The sequence below is a fragment of the Peromyscus californicus genome, unplaced genomic scaffold (assembly GCF_007827085.1).
Source record: "Peromyscus californicus insignis strain IS unplaced genomic scaffold, ASM782708v3 Scaffold_5__1_contigs__length_169319896, whole genome shotgun sequence".
Classification (NCBI taxonomy): Eukaryota; Metazoa; Chordata; class Mammalia; order Rodentia; family Cricetidae; genus Peromyscus; species Peromyscus californicus.
The window spans coordinates 41,621,477-41,642,728 of record NW_026294573.1 but is presented as its reverse complement, the minus strand read 5'-3'; the positions used below and the strand labels follow the sequence as shown (position 1 = coordinate 41,642,728).

General features: G+C 35.8%; 1 protein-coding gene across 1 annotated transcript in view; it reads left to right on the top strand.

Moving 5' to 3' along the window:
* Faf1 (Fas associated factor 1) overlaps window positions 1-21,252 on the top strand; it is a 347,836-nt gene that overhangs the window by 217,088 nt on the left and 109,496 nt on the right. The window contains exon 13 of the mRNA XM_052715293.1: window positions 12,157-12,311. Coding sequence (XP_052571253.1) covers window positions 12,157-12,311 — 155 coding nt within the window. The remainder of the gene's footprint in view (window positions 1-12,156; window positions 12,312-21,252) is intronic.

Below are 21,252 nucleotides of genomic sequence, written 5' to 3'. Positions count from 1 at the left end.
CAAAAAGAAAAAAGTGATCTCATACTAGCAACTTAATAGCACAGCTGAAAGTTCTAGAACAAAAAGAAGTCACATGCAAAAGGAGTAGAAAGTAAGAAATTTTCAAACTTGGGCTACAATCAATAAAGTAGAAATAAACAAAAACACGAAGAATCAATGAAACAAAGAGTTGCTTCTTTGAGAAAAATCAAAAGATTGGCAAAATCCTTATTGAAGTTAACTAAAAGGTGGAAAGAGAACATCCAGACTAACAAAATTAGCAACAAAAAGGAAGACATAACTAACAACAGACACTAAGGGAATCTGAGAATCAGGAGGATGTATATTAAAAACCTGTATTCCTCCAAGTTAGAAAATCTAAAATAAATGGATAATTTTTCAATACATACCACTTACCAAAGTTAAATGAAGATCAGATAAGCGATTTAAACAGACCTGTAACCCCTAGTGAAATAAAAGTAGTAATGAAAAGTCTACCAACCAAAAAAAGCCCAGGGCCAGATAGTTTTAGTGCAGAATTCTACCAGATTTTCAAAGAAGAGTTGATGCCAATAATCCTCAATCTATTACACAAAATAGAAACAGAAGGAGCATTGTCCTATTCATTTTATGAGGCCACAGTTACCCTGATACCCAAACCACATAAAGACCCAACAAAGAGAATTGTAGACCAGTTGTCTCTTAGGAACATAGATGCAAAAATATTCAATAAAATACTTGCAAACCAAATCCAACAACACATCAAAAGATCATCCACCATGATCAAGTAGGCTCATCCCAGAGAGGCAGGGATGGTTCAACATATATAAATTGATTAATGTAATCTTCCATATAAACATACTAAAAGATAAAAAATGCATGATCCTCTCATTGTATGTAGAAAAGGCCTTTGACAAGATCCAATTTTTCTTCATTGATAAAAATGAGGAGGGGGACATGTTTAAGGACTAGTGCTGTAGTGCACTAGTAATCCTACTTCTTGGGAGATGGAGACAGGAAGATTAGGAGTCATACTAAATACATAGTGAGTTTAAAAATAGCCTTGCATACATGAGAGTTTAATTTTAAAAAACAAAACAGAAGATAAAAACACACAGAAGCTAACATGTTTTAAATAATGTGGCCATACCAACTACATATGCTGTTCTGTAATTAGCAGGTTTTTTTGGTTTTTTTTTTGTTTTTTTTTTACTAAACAGAGTATTAGCACCATTTAGAATATGCCATCAATTCTTCCACTTAGTTATCAATTCTAATTAAAACTTTAATCATCTGAGTGTTCATATTACGGTTAGTATTTAAATTAGTCAAAACTACATTAGCTTTATGGCATGCTTGTTTAACACTTTCTTCCTAGTTTATTGTGATTTCATCATCTTTGATTTAGTTTGCTTTCAGTAGGTGGGCATTAAAGATATCGGCAGATTTGGATTTGAAACTAATGTATATACCCTACTTTTATTTTCTTTGAATTTCAGCTGAAATACTTTGGTAATGAACCTACCTTGATACTATGAATCTGTTCCCTGAATAATCGGCAAGTTGTCTGAATATAATGTTAGTAATGATCTGTTAACTTGTTCAATTAGTCATAGGTAAAAGTAAGAGAGCAGTAGGGCTAAAACAGATGTTTAGGGGAGATAGGTCATAGAAATCCATGAACACCAGCAAAAAAATTTGTACTGCTGTTACTGTTGTTAAGCAGTGGTTAATTACTGAAAGATTTTGAAGAGGAAGGTGTCACTGTCGGAGCTATAATACAGGAATGAGTGATATAGTAGCAGTTTCTAGGAGAGACTAGAGACAGAGAGAAGTGGGAGGCAAGGATACTAATGTGTGTATGTATATATGTAGAGTGATTTAAAACCATGGTACAATAATAGTGCCATGTAGTTCACAAACTTTCTGTCTCAAAATTTCACAGATGTTCTCTTCTGTGTCATTCCATATACATGCATCTTGTAATAGCCACAAATTGCTGATTTCTTTGAAATGTATACTTAGGAAGAAATCGAAAAATTAAACAAGAAAAAGAAAATTGTAGTATAGGCAAGCAATATGAATAAAAAGGTACTTTACAGAAAATAAAAGAGATAACCAATAAAATAAGAAAAGATACTTCTCATAGTTGAATAATACAAGAAACAGATTAAAATCATTTTACTATACCATTTTCTCTTGTGGTAGTAAAAATATTTTGACATGTATACTTATGAAAAAAAAGAAGTAAACAAAATGTTTATTAAAGCATTTTTTTGAATAGCAAAAAAAAATGGAAATATCTGATATGCCCATCAATAAAAACTAATTTTACATTCCTATAGTGAAATACTGAATAAAGCTCATTTATATATATTGATGTAAAAGGATGTTCAAGATATAGTAAGTGAAAAAAGCAAGGTGCAGCCGGGCGGTGGTGGCGCACGCCTTTAATCCCAGCACTGGGGAGACAGAGGCAGGCGGATCTCTGTTGAGTTCGAGGCCAGCCTGGTCTATAAAGCGAGTTCCAGGAAAGGCGCAAAGCTACACACAGAAACCCTATCTCGAAAAACCAAAAAAGAAAAAAAAAAAAAAAAAAGGGTGCATAGTAGCATATTTATTGTGGCTGTTTTATGTTTCAAAAATTACAGTTGTGCACGTAATTGGTAGGTAAATAGATGAAAAATGTTCAAAAGAGAGAGAACTAGTACTGGCAAGCCATTTACTATTATCCGATTCACATATTGATTCTGAAGTATAAATCTGTCACCCATGGCATTTCTGTAGATGCACACTTGACTGTTATAGTATTCCAAACCCCACTGCGCAATCTTCTCTGGATAAATTGACTGGTTCACATGCTAATAAGAAAAATTCTTCCTACTTCATTGCATGAAAAATAAATGCTAAAGTCACCCCAAGCAATAACCTCCATGCCTTCTTTGTGTTCCTGCTTGACCTTCTGCAAATGGACTCCTTTTTACTAACTAGCTATATAGTGGAGCTTCCTCAATGAGCAGTCAGCCCATTACCTAAGTGTAAAGCACATACTAGCAGATTTTGAGAATCTTTCTCCTAGACAAAGAACTAACCCATAAATGTGTAACTTCATATTTCATGGATTTAATTATATAGTTTGATTTAATTATATTGTTTGATATATAGTTTGATAGTTTTCTTCAATGACTAAAGCCTTGCGCGCGCGTGTGTGTGTGTGTGTGTGTGTGTGTGTGTGTAAGTAAAAATTAGAATAGGCCTTTGTTGTTTGTAACTGAAAGATGAACATTAATAATGAAATAGCATCCAGATTTCTCTTTCTTTCTCTAAGTCTATGAGTCTTCTGTGGCACATCACAGAATCTGAAACTCAGTTCTATTTTTTTTACTACCAAGATTCAGGTTATGTCATCATTCAGGATGACTGCTGGAACTCCAGCTAACACTTCTCCTTAAATTGTTCAGAATTTAGATAGCCACGTGTGCTAAAAAAAATTAAAATTAAAAAAAAGTAAGGAAAACTTATTTTTTAGTTATCAGGCATTGACTTAAAACAAACAAACAAAAACAGATTCTTCACTAAGAAAAGATGGAAACATTTAGGACCTACGAACAGTCTCTACCATGTATATTCAGTGTGTGACTAAGAGTTATAGTGAGCCAGGCATTTAAGTGCACACCTGTAATCCTACTATTCAGAGTCAGGAAATTCAAAAGTTCAAGTACAGCCTGAGCTATGTAGTTAGACTCTGTCTTGAAAAGCAAAATCAAAGGGGGAGTAGAGGCAGGAGGCCTGGGGATACAGCTCCCTGGTAGAGCACTTACTTAGCATGTGTGAGGCCCCAGGCTTAACCCTTTCTTTACTGAAATTAGTTATTACAGTTCACTGTACTTCAATTCTGCTCATCTTTATAATTCACAATATCCCCCTTTGAAATCTCTCTGTCAAACAGTGCTTGATGGTGTTGTAGCTTAAATTCTACTGAACATATTTGCACACAAATCATTGTAATTCCTTTGATTTTCAGCAAGAATGCATTATTAATATATTTTAATGAGAAATTAATTGTTAATTTATCTTCAGTTCTTCACTGCTGTAGTTTGTCCATCCTTTTGAATGTTGAAATAAATGAAATATGTGGACTATGGGCTATGAGTTCTCTGCCCTTCCCCCAACCCCTGTGGTAGAGGCAGGGGATCTTTGCTACTATCTTTGAAAGTATGTATGTCACAGTCATATTATACTGATTACTTAACAGGCCATTATTTATTAGAGATAGTGTTAATCCTCTCAAAAGGTAGTATCAGATCAGAAAAATCCTGCTTGCCCTTATGAGTGTAGATGTGTGGGTGATATTAGGATCAAACAGGGCCTCATTTAGACAGACACTCTACCACAGAGCTTTGGCTTCAGTACTTTTAAGAGGTTCTTTTTCCAGTCCTTGGTACTATTTCCCAGTGTTCACTTTGTAATACTGATAAGTTCTTTGATGTGGCCTAAGCTGTGTAGTTTCTTGTCTCTGTGCTTCCTCCCCTAACCTGGCATGTTTCCTGAAGCATACCTACTTCTCTATAGTTTTCTGGTAAGAGCTAGACATTTGAGCCCCTAATTTCCTTATTTAAAGTACTTCAGTCACATGTTGGCCTTAAGCCATGATAATTCATGGCCTAAGTATTAAGTGTGAGCACTGGAAACTGATGAAAATCTACACCTGATGAACATTTGTCAGCTTATTTTATAAAGAAAATTTGGGTTTACTTTACCCCTTACTCCTCACCCCTCCCCTGCTTTTTGATTTCCATATGACAGCTTTCCCTGGGTGAAATTCAAAAGCGTCTGTCTTTAGCATTTCAGAATGCTATTTTAACATCTACTTAAGGGGTGAGAAGAAGAAAGCATTATTTTGTCATTTCTTCATCTTAGATAGCTATTTTCTTTTGAAACTTGTAGAGTTTGGTTCCTGCCTATTGATCTCTGAATTCATTTCTAAAATCATCTTTGAGATGAATAAGGAAATCTGTTTCACAATACAATCTGCTCTTGAATCTTTATGTGCTTGCTTGCTTGGTTATTTGTTTCTTTTTGTGGCAGGGTTTCATATAACTGAGACTGAGGCTGACCTTAAACTTGCTGGATAGTTGGGGCTGGCCTTAAACTCTGGTCCTTCTCCCTTCAACTCCTAGGTGTTGGACTTACAGTTCTTCACCACCTTGCCTAACTGATTGTTGAAGCTGGAGGGAAGGAATTTGGGAGGGGCTTGAGGGAGCAAAGTGAAGGGAGAAAGTGATGTTATTATCCATTAATTAAAAAATATGAAAATAATAATAAATAAAAATTTGAGCTCTGTGAGGGCTTAAATTGTCATTAATGCCCAGATCAAGACAGAGCATATAAGTATACAATAAATATTTGATGAATAAATAATTGAATTGACCTAAAAAAACAAAAACTAGCTAAGAGTTCTTGCAAACTGGGATTTGGCACTGATAGACATTTGCCAAACTTCTTTCTTTGATTTTTGTCTTCATTTTTCTATTTTTCTTCATCACCTAATTTTAAATCTCAGCTTTCATAATTTTAGCTCAAGTATCATCATTATAATAAATCAGCTAGTCTGATGTTTATGGTTTAAAACTACTCAGTTGTTCTCATAGTCATTGATTTGCTAGATTAGGTACTGGGATGGTTACTATTGTGAACGTAGTATGGTCTAGAATCACCTAAGACACAAGGCTGTGGGCCTACCTGTGAGGAAGTATTTAGATTTGGTTTGTTGAGGGAGGAACCATTCCATGGGCTCAGGACCTGGACTGATAGAAGAGAAGAAAGTGAGCTGAGCGTGAATATTCATCAGTTTCCTGGTAGTGGATAAGTGTTTCCAGCTACCATGTCTTCCCACATGATGAGCTTGTATGTATCTTCTAGAAGTATAAGCTGAAATAAACCCCACATCCCTTGTGCTGCTGCTTCTCTAGTCAAAGTAACAACTGACTAATTAAACCTCCTTACTATTAGCAGTGGGGAAAACTAGTGGATTCCGGTACCTTGGAGATATGACGCCCTAAAGAGAAAAATTAATTCTTCTAAAATCCACACAGCTGGGAAGTAGCAAAGCAGGAATTTGAATCCAATTTGACTCCTTGCTGCCTTTCTCCTGCTTTTACCATGTACTTAAGATTTCATTAAGTTGGATCCTGGATTAGGACTGTGAGCATCCACATGCAAGAATACCACCATGGTTTGGGATAGTGGCACACACTCATAATCCAAGTACTCTTGGTAGGAGAATTAGGACTTCAAGATTACCCTCCACTGTGTAGAAGTTCAAGGCTGACCTGATCTACATGAAACTGTCTCAAAATAGCAGAAAATGGGGTTTAGTGCATACACTTGTGTACAGGCTTCATTCACAACCTGAATTAAACCCTTGAATCCAACAAGGTGGAAGGAAAGAACTGACTCCTGAGAGTTGTCTTCTAGCCTCCTTGTGGTGGTATTATGTTCCCCGAAATACTGTGCACCTTAATAAACTTATCTGGGGTCAGAGACAGAACAGCCACAATATTAAACATAGATAGGCAGTGGTAGCACACACCTTTAATCCCAGCACTTGGGTGGCAGAACTAGACAGAAATCCATGTGTTCAAGGATACAGCCAAGCATGGTGACTCACGCTTTTAATCCCAGAAAGCGAGCCTTTAATCCCAGGGAGTGATGGTAGAAGGCAGAAAGATATATAATGCATGAGGATCAGGAACTAGAAACATTTGGCTGGTTAGGCATTTGGCCTGGTTAAGCATTCAGGCTTCTAGCAGCAGTTCAGCTGAGACCCATTCTGGATGAGAACTCAGAGGCCTCCAGTCTGAGGAAACAAGACCAGCTGAGGATCCGGCGAGGTGAGGTAGCTCTATGGCTTGTTCTGGTTCTCTGATCTTCCAGTTAACCCCAATACCTGGCTCAGGTTTGATTTTATTAATAAGAACTTTTAAGATTCATGCTACACCTCCTCATAAGGGATGTAGAACATATGCACCTCTTACACATACACACACACACACACACACACACACACACACACACACACACACACACAGAGTAATGAGATAAATTAAGTAATCAAAAAGCCAAGGACTAAAATAAGACAACTACAAAAGAACAGTTTGGAAATAATTGAGAAAATCGAATATGTATTCTATTTTAGATATTAGTATAGCAATATTAAATTATTTGGTGTAATGAGATATAAGCAGATGTCTTATTCTATCAGTTGTGTCAATAAATTACCCATCAACTTAAAAGAGGTCATAATAATTCAGAAATGGGAAGGAGACAAATAGAGGCAGATACCATGTTCCTGTAGGAACAAAGGAAATTATTTTACACTTTAATTTCTTACATTGAATAAAAAAGCCAATATTTCTCCAAATTATTTGTCATATCAACATTAACATGACTGAGTGAACACAGATTACATGTGCTATGATACTTGAGAACAAGCTCTTCAAATAGTCTATTAGCACATTCCTCCTCTTCCTGAATGTCTGCTCTTTTCTGGCTTTTGAGATATAGCTTGCTACTTCTTGTTCTCTCTGTGTGTGTCTCTCTGTCTCTCTGTCTCTCTGTCTCTCCTTTCCTTTTTCTCCTTTTCTTTTTTCTTTTCTCTTCTCTTCTCTTCTCTTCTCTTCTCTTCTCTTCTCTTCTCTTCTCTTCTCTTCTCTTCTCTTCTCTTCTCTTCTCTTCTTTTCTTTCTAAGACATGGTCTCGTATAACCCAGACTAGGCTTGTACTTGAGATGTAGTTAAGGATCTTCTCTTGATATGTAGTTAAGGACTTCTAACTCCTAATCCTCTTGTCTTTGCTTCCCAAGTGCTAGGATTACAGACTTGCACCACCTTACCTGGTTTACGCAGTGCTCAGGATTGAACTCAGGACTTCAGTCATGGAAAAAAAAAACCAATCTGCCAACTGAATCACACTCCAGCTTCTTTCCATTCTAATGTTCTGTAGTTCTGTGACACTAAGTGTTAAAATTTGGTAGCCACTGTAGCCCAAGGTCAAGTCACACGAGTTACTGTTGGCTGGGCAATTTCTGAGCATTGGCCTAATACCTTAGCTTCTAGATTTGAAGATGCTTGACACTGAAGGCATAGTCAGCATCCCAGATTCTATTGCCAGAAGGAAAAATCCAAAGAGCTACTTAATCTATAGACCATTTTATATATGACTATCATTTTCCTAGGAATTGCTTTCAAATGTTGTGTTGATAGTTCTGGAATATTCGTCTTAACAGTACCTTTTTATTTAGTAGATGCTACAGGTTCACTACAGCAAATAAGTACCTGACATGCTTTATCTAAAATCTTCAAAGTTTGTCTTGCCTCATGGTCAGAAAGTTGGTAGGAGATAGAACTAGGATTAGACCAGGGTGTTCTGCTGGTTTAAGCCTTGGAGACTTCCTTATACTGTTACCAAAACAGACTACAAATTGATAGTCAAGGCTTAATGCAACATAGTTGCACGTTTATCTCACCCATATATCCTCTCCTTCCCCTGTTCTATAAGGCAAGGAAATTTTTTGGTATACATTTTATACTCTCAATGTCTAACGTGGCACTCTCAAATTACGAATGGGCCAAAGGAAAAACAGGTTATAGTAATGGAAGAACACAACTTTTTCTTAGGCTTTTTCTGTGTACCTGAGGCCCTTTCTTCACAAACGCAGTTTTCTGATTACTTTGCAGTTTCTTCTCTCCTAAATTGGTTGATTTGCTAAACTCAGTTCTCTCTGTTTGGACCGATGCTTAATTGAGCTCAGCAGGAGAATCAGAAGCCTGAGCCTGGAGTTTATCTTTGCCTGTAATTTAATCTGATTTTTCTGTCCCACAGTAAGTGTATGTTCTGCTTATTTACTGTCGTTGTAGCAGGAAAACAACTTTGCGTTGAAAGTTACCATGTAAGAGGAGCAAGGCTGCGATTATTCAGCCTCCTCTTTAAAGCTACTCTGAGTGTCTCTTTGGATACTCTTTTTATCATCTTTCTCACATTCCACTTAGGACTTAAAGTGGGAATTTTTAAGTGTGTTTTCCTGGCATCTTGTGTTTAACAGTGTCAGGGGTTTGTGTCCCTGGAACGAAAACTGTTTCTCCAGAGCCTTTTCTCTCCAGCTCCCAGTGAAAAGAGGGGCACAGGGAGCTGGTGGCTTTCCACAAAGCAATGCCACCACAAAGGAAAGATTAAGGGTTTAGAGAGAGGTCAATGTGGGTTTTTCTCTAACTAAACACTTTCCTAAAGTTTCCTTGTGGAAAAATAATGAAGTCATCTCAGAGTTTTTAAAGAATTTTTATTTCTTTTTCACCGTCTGCATTCGCTTGTCTTCTCAGCATGGATGTTTAATCTTCCTAGGCTTTGTGAATTGGTCCAAATGAATAAGTGCTGAGCTGTCTCTCTAGGAGCTAGAAGCTTATTCTAAGGGCCTAATCACTGAGTAAACACATCTTTGCCCTCCCTCTCACAACTGCGATATAATAGTCGAGATTCTAGCACAGTAACCTGGATATTGCAGGGACCCATGCTTTGAAATGCAGAATGCCTGATCCTCCAAAACAGACAGTGCCTGGTCTCTGCCTGCCTCTTTCTTCTTTTTAAAATTAAATATTGCCAAAGAGATGCTTTTTTTATTGCTTGATATTGTGCATTTGTGCCCTGGATTTCCAAGTTTAGTTTCAGTCAATACTATCAGCTGCACTTATAGGGAACTCTGCATGTTGGGTGTCTTAGTAACCTCTTGGGCACATATGTATTTGGTTTGGGAGAGCATTTAAATTAAATCAGTGAGATAGCGATGCAAATCACTAATCTCTTTCCCAAAGTCCAAATGTTCCCTTGCAGTGTTCTTGAGAGAAATAAGCATTTTAAAGATTTAGCTATTGCTATTGTTTGATTAGAAATCTGCTGATTTAAAAGTGGACAGCTCTCTTGTTCCCACTCTCATTAAATGTAGTTGCTGAGATACGATCAAGACGAATTAGAAGTTGACATCCTTCTGTCTATTCAGCTAGAAAGCTAAGAAGAGGAGCCCTGAATTTGTTAGTGCAGCCAGGTTCACCTTTCTTTCTCTGAAGCCAAATATTCTTGATTCACTTAATAAAAAACAGATTTAGCATTTATCTCTGACATTTGGTGTCTTTTTTGCCAGGGGGCTGTGGTTAAGATCAGTATTGAGTTTATTTCATCTAACAGGCTGGGACCTATGCTAGTCTAAGGATGCAAAGAAGACTGAGAGGCCCAGTCCTGGCCCTTGAGAGACTTTGTCTATAGGGGAAACGTGTAAACATTTATAATACTAATGGGAAGAGCTAGAAGCCATGCAGAAAAGGAAGCTTTTAACTCTGACTGAGGGAGTTAAGGGGGGTTTCATAGAAACATTTGCCTTGAGCCTTTAAGGATGAGTGGAATTTGCCAGATAAGGATCTCTCCAACAATGTGTCTGATTACAAACTTCCCAGAAGCACAGTTACTGTTATCTGTAGTCCTTTACAAAGGTGAAGAATCCCTTAGTCTTTCCTGTTGATCATTTATTGCCTATTTTTCCTGCTTGGTCTGACCCAATGGGAATTTCAACAAATGCTTATTGAATGAGAGACTAAACAAATTAACACCTAGAGTCATGTGGGATCAGCCAAGCCATTGATAGCCAGGAGTCCTGTCCTTATTGCAGTTACATGCTTCCCTGAGGCTCTGCTCCCTTACATTACCTACATTCTGCCATCTCTGTGTTAGATGAGTACCTTAATCCATCTTGATTGTAGAGTGCGCCCAATTTCCCTGCTACTCCTCTAGTAGCAGAAAGAGCATTAGACTTGGATTCAGACAATCTAGGTTCCAGTCCTAACTGAATTTCTTATTGACTAGCGGGAAGTTCAGATAAGTCGTTTCTAAACTTGACTTTCCTCATAGGCTAATGAGGTTATGAATACCTGTTTTACAGATACATTCTAGAGATTTGTATAAATAATATTTGCAAAAGTAAGAGTGTATCCTTTTCATAATAGATGATTTTGGAATCTTATTCTCTCTACTCTAGTTATTTTCATCTAATACAAAATTTTGCTTTCAAGAAAGTATTTTCATGTTTACTTTTCTATTATTTTTATAATCTGGGTTTTTTAAATCAGTATTGTTCCAAGCATCAGACTTTGTTAGCCTTTCTTCAGCCTGACTCTTCGGTTTAGACACTCCTTTTGTTGAGAATCCCACACAGCATGTTTTCATTTACTATCATTACATCCTTATTTAATATGAAAAGAAAGATCCCCAAGCTTCTTTGAAGTCTTTCTTTGGCAGAATTTCACAAAAAAAGTTTATATCCTTAGGAATGTCTTCTTTATTATATTTATTATCTGCCATACAATGTTCTTTCCTTTTTTTGATAATTATGGCTATTCTTAAACTCAGCTGTTTTATACGATAGCACTAAGAAGTTAGTGACCAAATATGTAGGTCCTTCTCTTGTTGTCATTCATTGTTAAAGCTAACATACTCCAAATTGTCTTGTTGAATTTTACTTTTTAGTTTCAGGTATTTTATTGACTGTCCAACTACAACAGAAGACCCTTTTAAGAGAGCAGGTGTCATTTCTTATGGACTAACTGTTTCTCTGTCATTTTCTTTTCAAATGACAATTAAATTTTACACACTCATAAATAAGGACTTTAATAGACGCACATGTTAAGAAGTTTCAAATTATCAGTTTAACTAAAATAAAAGTCCATTTTAGACTCTTTCAAGTAGAAATAGACTTTTCAGGGATTTTGCTGTCTTAGTGAATAGTTTAGTTAATACAGTGTGCATTAAATGTGAAGAATGTTAAATCCATTGTACTTAAAGAAATTGTAGTTCTGTGGCAATTTCTGCTCAAATTAGGCTTGTGCATGATAACAGAAACCCAAGATTGTGGTCTCCAAAAGTATATACAATCATTCTAACCTCTTTAGAGTATAAGGAGATAAAATGTGTTAATACTCTGATGCTCTGGGAATGCTGATGATAAGGTGCTGTCTTAGGGAAGAGCATTTAGTTTTGTCTTTGCCGTTCATAGACACTGATTGACCCTCTCTTGAATTCAAGAGGTCTTGTTTTAGTGGATATTTTAATTGATTGGTCTTTTCTCCTCTTTTTCAGAGAAAGCTTCTTGCTATCTACCTCCACCATGATGAAAGTGTACTAACCAACGTGTTCTGCTCACAAATGCTTTGTGCTGAATCTATTGTTTCTTATCTGAGTCAAAATTTTATAACCTGGGCTTGGGATCTGACAAAGGACGCCAACAGAGCAAGGTAATACTGTTTTTTATTTAAAAAAAAAAAAGAAAAAAAAGAAATAGTCCTCAGGGAATTTGACTTCTTATTATTGTAAATGTTTTACAGCCTCAGCATTAAATTCTCTTCCATTATACTTTATTAGATAAAATCTATTATAGCTAACACATGTAATTATTGTAAGTGTGAAAATATACTTTAACTTTATAAAAACCCTTCTTAAATTAAAAAGTAACATGAAAATAAAAAAGTATTTTTCCCTGCCTTGTAAGAACAAAAACAAAAAACAGAAAAACATATTTTTGTCTTTTATCTGCAATAAGGCAGAGTATGTTTCTAGTAAGTTGATTATTTAAAGACAATCTGTGTTTTTGTTATGTTCATAAAAAGCAAAACAAATCTAATAGTTATTTTTTAATAACATCAGTGAAGAAGGCAGAACATTCTGGACTACTTCCGTGAAGTTGGTAATAGCTTTACTCTAGCATACACTAATTGATCTAATCGCTTTATTGCACACATTCTTTTGGACGTAGCCAGCAGGACATCCATATTCTCCATAGGAGGGGAAAAAAAGCCTTTTCTAGTTGTCAGCATAAAACTTAGTTTGCTGATCATAATATCTATGATAAGTAATTCTTCATAATCTGCCTCTTTCAGTATCCTTCCTGAAGTAATTTTCATCATGTTTAATTACACATGTGGTCATAACATTCCATGATGCTACTTTGGGTGTGCTAATATAGTCATAATCACAGACTTTTAAACAGAGAGGAAGATTAAATAAATTCACTTCAAAGCAAGCTGTCATGGTTACTTAACAAGCAGTTGTAGAACAATTCGGAATAATTTGATTTGTCTTTTTGTTATTTTTATAGCTGGCTGAAGTTTTGGTCATTATTCAGACTTAATTTTCTGTAATCTGAATCTGAAAAGAAAAATGGTTCTTCCCTTAATTTTGAGGCAAAAGAGTGGTGGAGCAATTTCTTCACCTAATATTTCATTTCTTTCAGCAAGTGGTTAGGAAATTTCCTAGGATGACTTGGTTCTGCCTTGGAAATGTTCCCTGTTATACATAAATAAAGAACATTTAGCACCTGTATTTGTTTAAATTAAATCAGGTTATTATTCACACTCAGTTAAAGGTGACGAAAAGCAGTGCCAAAAACAGATAAAAATGCAGCATCGAAGGTCTTTCATGAGGCAAAATACATAGACTGAAGACTTGGCTAAATCTTTTGCCATTCACTGGCAGTAAGGAATCTCCTCCTTTTCTTTTATCCACAGCTCGGTGGAGAAGGAAACACTATTTCTGAACCATCTGTAGTGGCTAAGTTCAGCTGGCTACCTGCTGTCATTTTGTTCTGTCCTCCATTTAATTCTTTAGTTCCTTTTATTTTACAATGACAAAAAATTGCAGTGTAGTTTCTTTTGAAAAACAGTGTTTGAGGGTTTTTTTTATGACTAGCAATCAACAGCCATGTAATTGCTTTGTTATGTTTTACTAAAGAAGCCTGTTAAGTAGCACAACTTTGATACACTAGTAATAAGAGTTTGCAGGTTACAGAGACACCTGTGGTGACCAAAGCGACAGAAGCTGCTTATTAGAAAGAGCCAGTACAGCTGTGTCCTATTAACTCCTTATGACACTTAAAAAAAAAATAAATAAAGGCTCTGTTTAACTATTTCACAGTGAATTGCAGGACTGACAATGAAGTATGATAGGCAGTTTCAATTCACATTTTAAAACCATGGTGTCCGTTATTAATTGTGATGAAAGTAAGAAGTGATACTAAAGACTGAACATAGAAACATCTGGAAACTCAGCTTAATAAACATTGATAGAAACTACAAATGGACATTGCAATGAAAAATAGTGGAAGAATTTGTGGAATTTAAGATAATTATTGTGCTTACTCAAAAAGCTATTTCTGTTCATATTGCATATTAAAATGAATTTTAAATTTAGGTGTTCCATTTCTCTATATGAAAGTAGTAAATAGACTGCTGTAGCTACTTTTGATGAACAGTCTCATCATTATTGTTGAGGCAAATTGAAAAATACATATTTTATAAATACAAGATTAAAGTTCATTAAAATAGCATATCTCCCAAACAGCAAAAGAGGATTTCCTTTGATCTATAAAACTGTAAGATAATTTAGGTTGATTTATTGCCACATATTTCTTATTACCTATCATAGATTCATTTAAAGAAAATTGTTTAATTGGACTTCCTGCTGCATGATCCTTCTTGGATATTTTATATCACATTTATCCAAAGATGTTTATCAGGAAACATGATTGCATAAGTCATTTGATTCTTTTAACTGGGACTGGTAAATGTCTAACTTGCATTCTCAATTCAGTTAAATACTGCTTGTACTAATATTTAGTGATCATTGGGCTGCATTTTAAAAGGGGTTCGGACATCAGTTGTGTATTACTAGAGAACTGAATTGAGACATTGACATATGCAAAGACAAAGTACTTTCCCCAGGAAGTAGATTCATGCTGTATGTCTCCTTCTGAGATTTATATCTGCCTGCCCACCTGTCCGTCTTCTTTCCTGCCTTCCTATCTTCCTGCTTTCCTGCCTTCTAGCTACTTAGTGCAGGCTGACCTCAAACTCGGTATGTGGTGCTGGGGGTTGAACCCAGAGCTTCAAACAACACTTGGCAAGCAGGCTACCAATTGAGGCCAGCCCCAAACTGTGATTTCTTTAAAACGGATATAGAATATTTGGAAATAAATTCATAGTAGATTTTCTGGTCTCATATCTAGCTGTCCTATTTGGACAAATCATACGAATGTAGAGAATCCTAAGCCTGTGAACCATTTGGACTAGGTGCTTCCTTGGTAGCTTTCTGGAACTAAAAGTGATATTACACCTCTGGATATTGATGTCCAAGATGAGAATGAACTTGCTGATCAAATACTTTATTACTTAAGAAATACTATAATTAAGCCCCATAGAAGGGTCAGTCCTCCAGTCACAATTTACTATGAACCTTAGATTATGTAGAGGGTAAGTGAAGGTTATTTATTAAGCTAAGTGAACGCTTTGATTTTTACTGATATGAGTGCCACTTACTAATATAAATTAAATTTCCTAATTTTTCTGCACTTTGCCTTTTAGGTGCTGGGATTATTAGTTCACACCACCATGTCTAGCTAAGAATTGAGTTATTAAACATTCTATAAGATGTTTTGTGTTGATTTGGATTTCTCAAGTCTAAAATGATGCAAATAACTGCCCAAGTTGAATAAATGAATTGTGATAAATTCTATATTGATCACTGAACATTCCAAATTTAAACTGAGTCACTAAGCTTCAGTAGTATTGATTAGTGTCTACCTTCTCCCTTATTAACAGTGATGTCCTAGAAAATTTGTTTTATTAAGCAAAATACTTTCTAAATTTTTGAGAAAGAAATTTAGTAAGTATTTAACCAATAAATACCTATGTCCAATTCCATCTAATGTTGCTTATAATTTCAGGGACTCTTACTTAAATGTGCTTTCTTAGTTAGAAAAGTTTATAGTATTGTTGGCTGTAGTCTAGTTGGATTTGTAGAACCATTCTTTCTTACAGAAATAAGCAGAAAGCCCTTGGTAATCTTCAGAAGTGCTAGATGGTATAATTTCTTAACTGTCCATTTGACTAGTATTCCTGATAGAAATATAAGATATACCTATAAGTGAAAGAATTAAAAAGGACCAGATGATACTAAACAAGAAAATTTTATACATAAGTTCCAGACAGATTTAAAAATCTTTTATTAAATTTATTTTATGTGCTTGGATATTTTGCCTACATATATCTGAACCAAAGGTGTACCTGGTGGCGATGGAAGTCCGAAGAGAGTGTTGGATCACCTGGAAGTGGAGTTAGGGATGGTTGTGAGACACCATTTGGGTGCTGGGAATCAAACTTGGGTCCTCTGTAAGAGCAACACTTGCTCTTAACCACTGAGCCATAGCTGCAGCCCCTAAGAAATAAGTTAAGAAAAAAAATATGTATTCCTGTGTGTTTATTCACAGGAGTAAATACCCACTGAGTGTTTAATATGAATCAGAATTGATGCTAAGAAACTGAAGATGAAATGTTGAACAACATACCATAGCATCCCTCAAAAAATAGTTAATAAGATAGATGAAATAAATAATTTGTAACATAAAATGTGTACAAAGGACTTAAAAGTGAATTTTATTGTGAGTTGCTGTACCTCAGTAGATCACAGAAGGATTTGAATGAGATGATACACAAAAAGATAAAATAAAATTCCAATTTTTACTCATTTGATTTAAAGCTAGGCATATTAGTAGCATTCCTAGCTTATTGACTTGCAAATTTACAAAAGTGTACTACTATTTAAAACATCATAATTAAATATTTGGAATGGAGTCAGTGGCTGAGATAATTGTAGACATAGAGATGGAGCTACCAGCTAATATAAACATGTATGGTATGAACTATGCTGAGAATTAGCTTCACCCATCTGGGATAGACAGATCCAAAAAAGTTTTATTGGTGACTTAATCCAATATTGACATATGCTTAGTAGATCAGAGATTAATTGTCTCTTTAGATGTGTAACAACAGAAAAATATCATGGAGTCAGCTAATAAAAAAAACTTTTTAGTACAATATATTCTTAGTGAATTAATGTTTGGCTGTGGAAGAATGATTACTTAAAATTTAAAATAGATGTCGCCATCAAGAAATCTTACATCTCCCCACCCCATTCCTGTTGCCTCAGTGTGGGTTAATGCACTTTCTATATGTTCCCATAATATCCCTAGGCTTTCTAACAGTAATAGTATTTATTCTGTTATATGGTGTTTTCTGATAGATTGTCATCCCCCTGGGGTGCTGTGTCTATAATCTCATTGCTTTGCACAATGCCTTTTTGAAAAGTAAGTACTATATTGGTTATATGTAAATAGTCTCCTGTAGGTTTGTTAAGAAATAATGAGTTAGAAATGCTGCTGTGTCTAAAATTGTATCATCTTCCCCTGAAGTCATTCATAGGAATAATAAAACTAAAGTCTTCCTTTCCCTTACAAAATGAACAATAACAACAAAAATGCCCTAAGTTAACACTGTTTTCTACTGGCCCCAGGATGTCATACACTATGCTCCTATGCCTCATGTGCCCCTGGGCAATCTGGCAAAAGATTTGACTCCCAACCTAGATGAATTCATCTAGTGGTTCCAGAATTTTTTTCCTCATCTTTTACCAAGTCTCTGATACCCCAGAAGCAATTGGGCATTCAAATTGAACCATTCTGAGATTGCACTGAACCTCAGTGATGGTAGCATTAATGAAGGTAAAAATCTATGGGACAAGAGTAATGGACTGTCCATATGGTGAGATATATACTAGGGCCAAGTACATTTCATTTGAGCCCTACCCAATTACCATAAATAATATTATATAAAGCACCAGCACAGTAAGTATTAGTTTTTCTTGCTTCTGTTAAATCTATTTGGATACCTATTTGGTACATGGGAACAGTGGCATGAAGGACATCCACTTTGAGTAAGTTCTAGACTGAAGTTGCTTCATTAAGGATGATCATATCACAACTGTGGCACAGGCAAAACACGGTATTAACCAGGATTCTGTGTCGATTAATGAGTTTCTCTTGTTCTCATCAGGAGTACTCGAAATGCAAGTGTAGATGCTGGTGTACAAAATCTCATAATAGCAAACTCAAATCAAACACTGAGCTTGACTAGGGTAGTACCAACTAAATAGTCTGACAGCTATGAATATTGAACAATTGCTTATGTAAGTTTTTGCTAATGTTTTTACACAAAGGAGTAAACCGGACATTGTACACTATTTTCTAAAGAGTTTTGAAAATAACCACAAAAAGTTACCTAGGAATTTCTGATAGTGCCAGGTTATACGTACAGCAATGTAACACATACAGCAATGTATTAAATTTTGTATGCACAGTTGATACAAGTGTTCATAGACATGATTCCATTGCCTGTGGATGTTAGCTTTTGAACTTCCGCCCTCAGGTTTGTTATTTCAAGTTCATGCGAACTTCCGCTGTTTGGATGACAGGTACTTGTTAGCCTTAATACTCAGGTGATAGTTTTCCACATTACTTAATCTTGGCAAGAGTTAATTGACTTAAAGCACTTATCATCAGTGGGTTGTCTTCATCTGTATTTTCCATCTCAGTAATTAGTCATATTCACAGTGGCTTATCCTTAATTCCAAACTCCTCGGCGGTTCATGCCTGGCTGAAGCCTAACTGACGATGTTACTCTAACTCTATACTTCCATTTAATCCAGCAAATATGGCCCAGGTGCAAGGACTGTGTGAAAGACAAGAGGAGTGTTAATTTCCAGCTGGTTCCCTAGGAACAAATAAGGATTCTGCAGAGCTGTCTGATAAAACAGATGAATGTGTTGTGGTCTGGGTACTAAGACTTCCAGAGAGATGTCATGCTGGACTTCCATATAATTTTTCCTTGAACAGCTCTATTCCCTTTGTGCAACATTTTCCTTCCAGTACTTTTAAAGGAAGTGTATTGCCATCCTAAACATCCCAGGTCAAGGGCTTAATTAATGCTTTAAAATAAAGGTTCCAAAACACCAGGAGAGTTTGTCATTTTCTCCCTGGTTTGTTTTGTGAAGAGGGAGGAGAGAAGGTGAGGAGGAACCCCTCCTGTTCCATGATTACATCCTGCCCACTCATTTTCTCCTTTTCTCCTCTGCTTTTGATTTTTAGTGGCGGTCTTAACAGAATGTCAAGATCAATTTGCAGCATGGTTTAACTCAAGGTTTGCGTTCTGCCAGCAGCAATTGTCCCTGCAAACAATGCCGTGTGTTCTTGTAACTTCAGAAGCTTTTAGAAGGATCATGGCAAGGGCAGCATCTAATGACTTTATTAGTGTAGGGTTTCAAAATGGGCTCCGTAATTGTTCATATCTCTTTGTCAGCAAGTCATAATTACTGCTCAGCATTGCCCAGGAGTGCACTTGTGAGTAGCTTCTTAGTAGTACTGAAGGGAAGGGAAAGGGGCAATGGGTGAAAGGTGATGGCCTCGTACTATTAACAGTAAGCCAGTATCTATGAAGATGATTAAACCATGTGCAATACATTCTTTACTCTGTAAAAATTTATTATCTTTTAAAATATCCTTTGAAATAATTTAAAATTACCAGTTTACAAGTCGTTCTTAATTCCATTTTCAATACTTACCACACCAATTCCTGGTCCTGCAATTACAACTGCCTGATGGTACAAGATTGTATTGGACTAAAAACATTTGTGGTAGGAAAGCCCATCTGTCCTCCATATTGATCCAGTTAATAATATTCAGGGAGTGTACATATAACTCATAGTTGTCAATGGGCAGTCTGTAAGAATTTTTGCTAGAAAAGAACAGTATAAAAGCAATACTATTGAAATGCCAGTATAAAAGCATATCACTAAATTTAAAAGTTTTGTATCAAATCCTGCTTTTGTCATGCAACTTATTACTCAGTTGTTCTGTGTGTTTTTTCTCTTAAGTATTATGTGCTTTGAATGTTTTAGATATATAGAATTGAAAGCATCTTCACCTTTTGAGGATGCATGAGGTCTGAGGGTGACACCAAGCTTTGGCACCTCTGTGATCTGTGGCTAAATCTTTTTCTGATTCTCTGACTCCTTCTAGTGTACTTATGTGTCGTTGTCCATATGTATATACTTATGTATAGTCACCTCGAGTGGCTCACAGTCTTATATTTGAGGATAAATGGAGTCATAAAATATTACTGTCAGTTACTTGACCCAGTGTTTATGTAGATTTCAAAACATGAATCACCAACTGAAACAAATTTGAAAGACATTTAAAATTAAGTATTTTAAAATACATATATCCCACCATGTTCTTTGCTTTCCTTCTTACTTGAAGTTGAAAATGTATGAATTCTTTTCATAACTTCTCTGTCATTGTTAAACTTTGTTGTTGTTGTTGTTAAAGTTATTATTAATAAATTTTTATTTTTGAAATTATATTTACATGATCTTCGCCTTCCCTTTCCTCCTTCCAATCCCTCTGTGCACACCTTCCCTTGTTCCGTCTCTAATTCAGACCTCTTTTTCTTTAATTGTTATAAACATACACACACACACACACACACACACACACACACACACACACACACACATATTCCTAAGCACATAAATACAACTTGCTCATGTTAACTATGTGTATATGATCTCAGGGATGACCATTAATATTGAAGTCATCACAACTGATCAAAATGCAAAGAACAAGAAATTGTGTGGTGCTCAGCCCTAAGCTTCGATATCTACAGCATAATTCCTGCACCTAAGGCTCAAGCATCAATGAAGAAGAGGTTGTGAATGATTGTAAGAGCCAGAAAAACATGAAGTTTTTGTCTCCTAGAAATGTCAGAGGCTGCATCCATGAAGCCTTTTTTATTTTTTTAAGACAGGGTCTTACTGTGTAACCCTTACAGGCCAGGAACTTGCTATATACATCACCTGGGGTCCTGGAACTCACAGAGATCTGCCCGCCTCTGCCTCCTGATTGCTGAGATTAAATGCTTGTGCTACCACACCTGGTTTTGATATTAATATATTTTTATTTATAGTTGTTTTTTAAGGGTTTTTACGAATCATAGGTTCTATGTCATTTAAATGAGTAGTACATGTCTCCTCTTCCATAAATGCTGGTAATAAGTCAACCAAAGTTATAAAAGAACCATGTTAATTCAACCATATAAAATTATGTGGAAACTGGTTTCTCTGACATTTTGTGCAGTGTTTGCTTGTCAGTCTTTGTAGATAAATATTAATGACTAACAATTTTAATGACCTAAATTACCAAATAGTACCCTTACCTATAGAAAAATTCTAATGCTCTGGAATGTGTTTAGGTAACTCATTTATGGAACAATTTTCTTTCCTCAAACACATGCC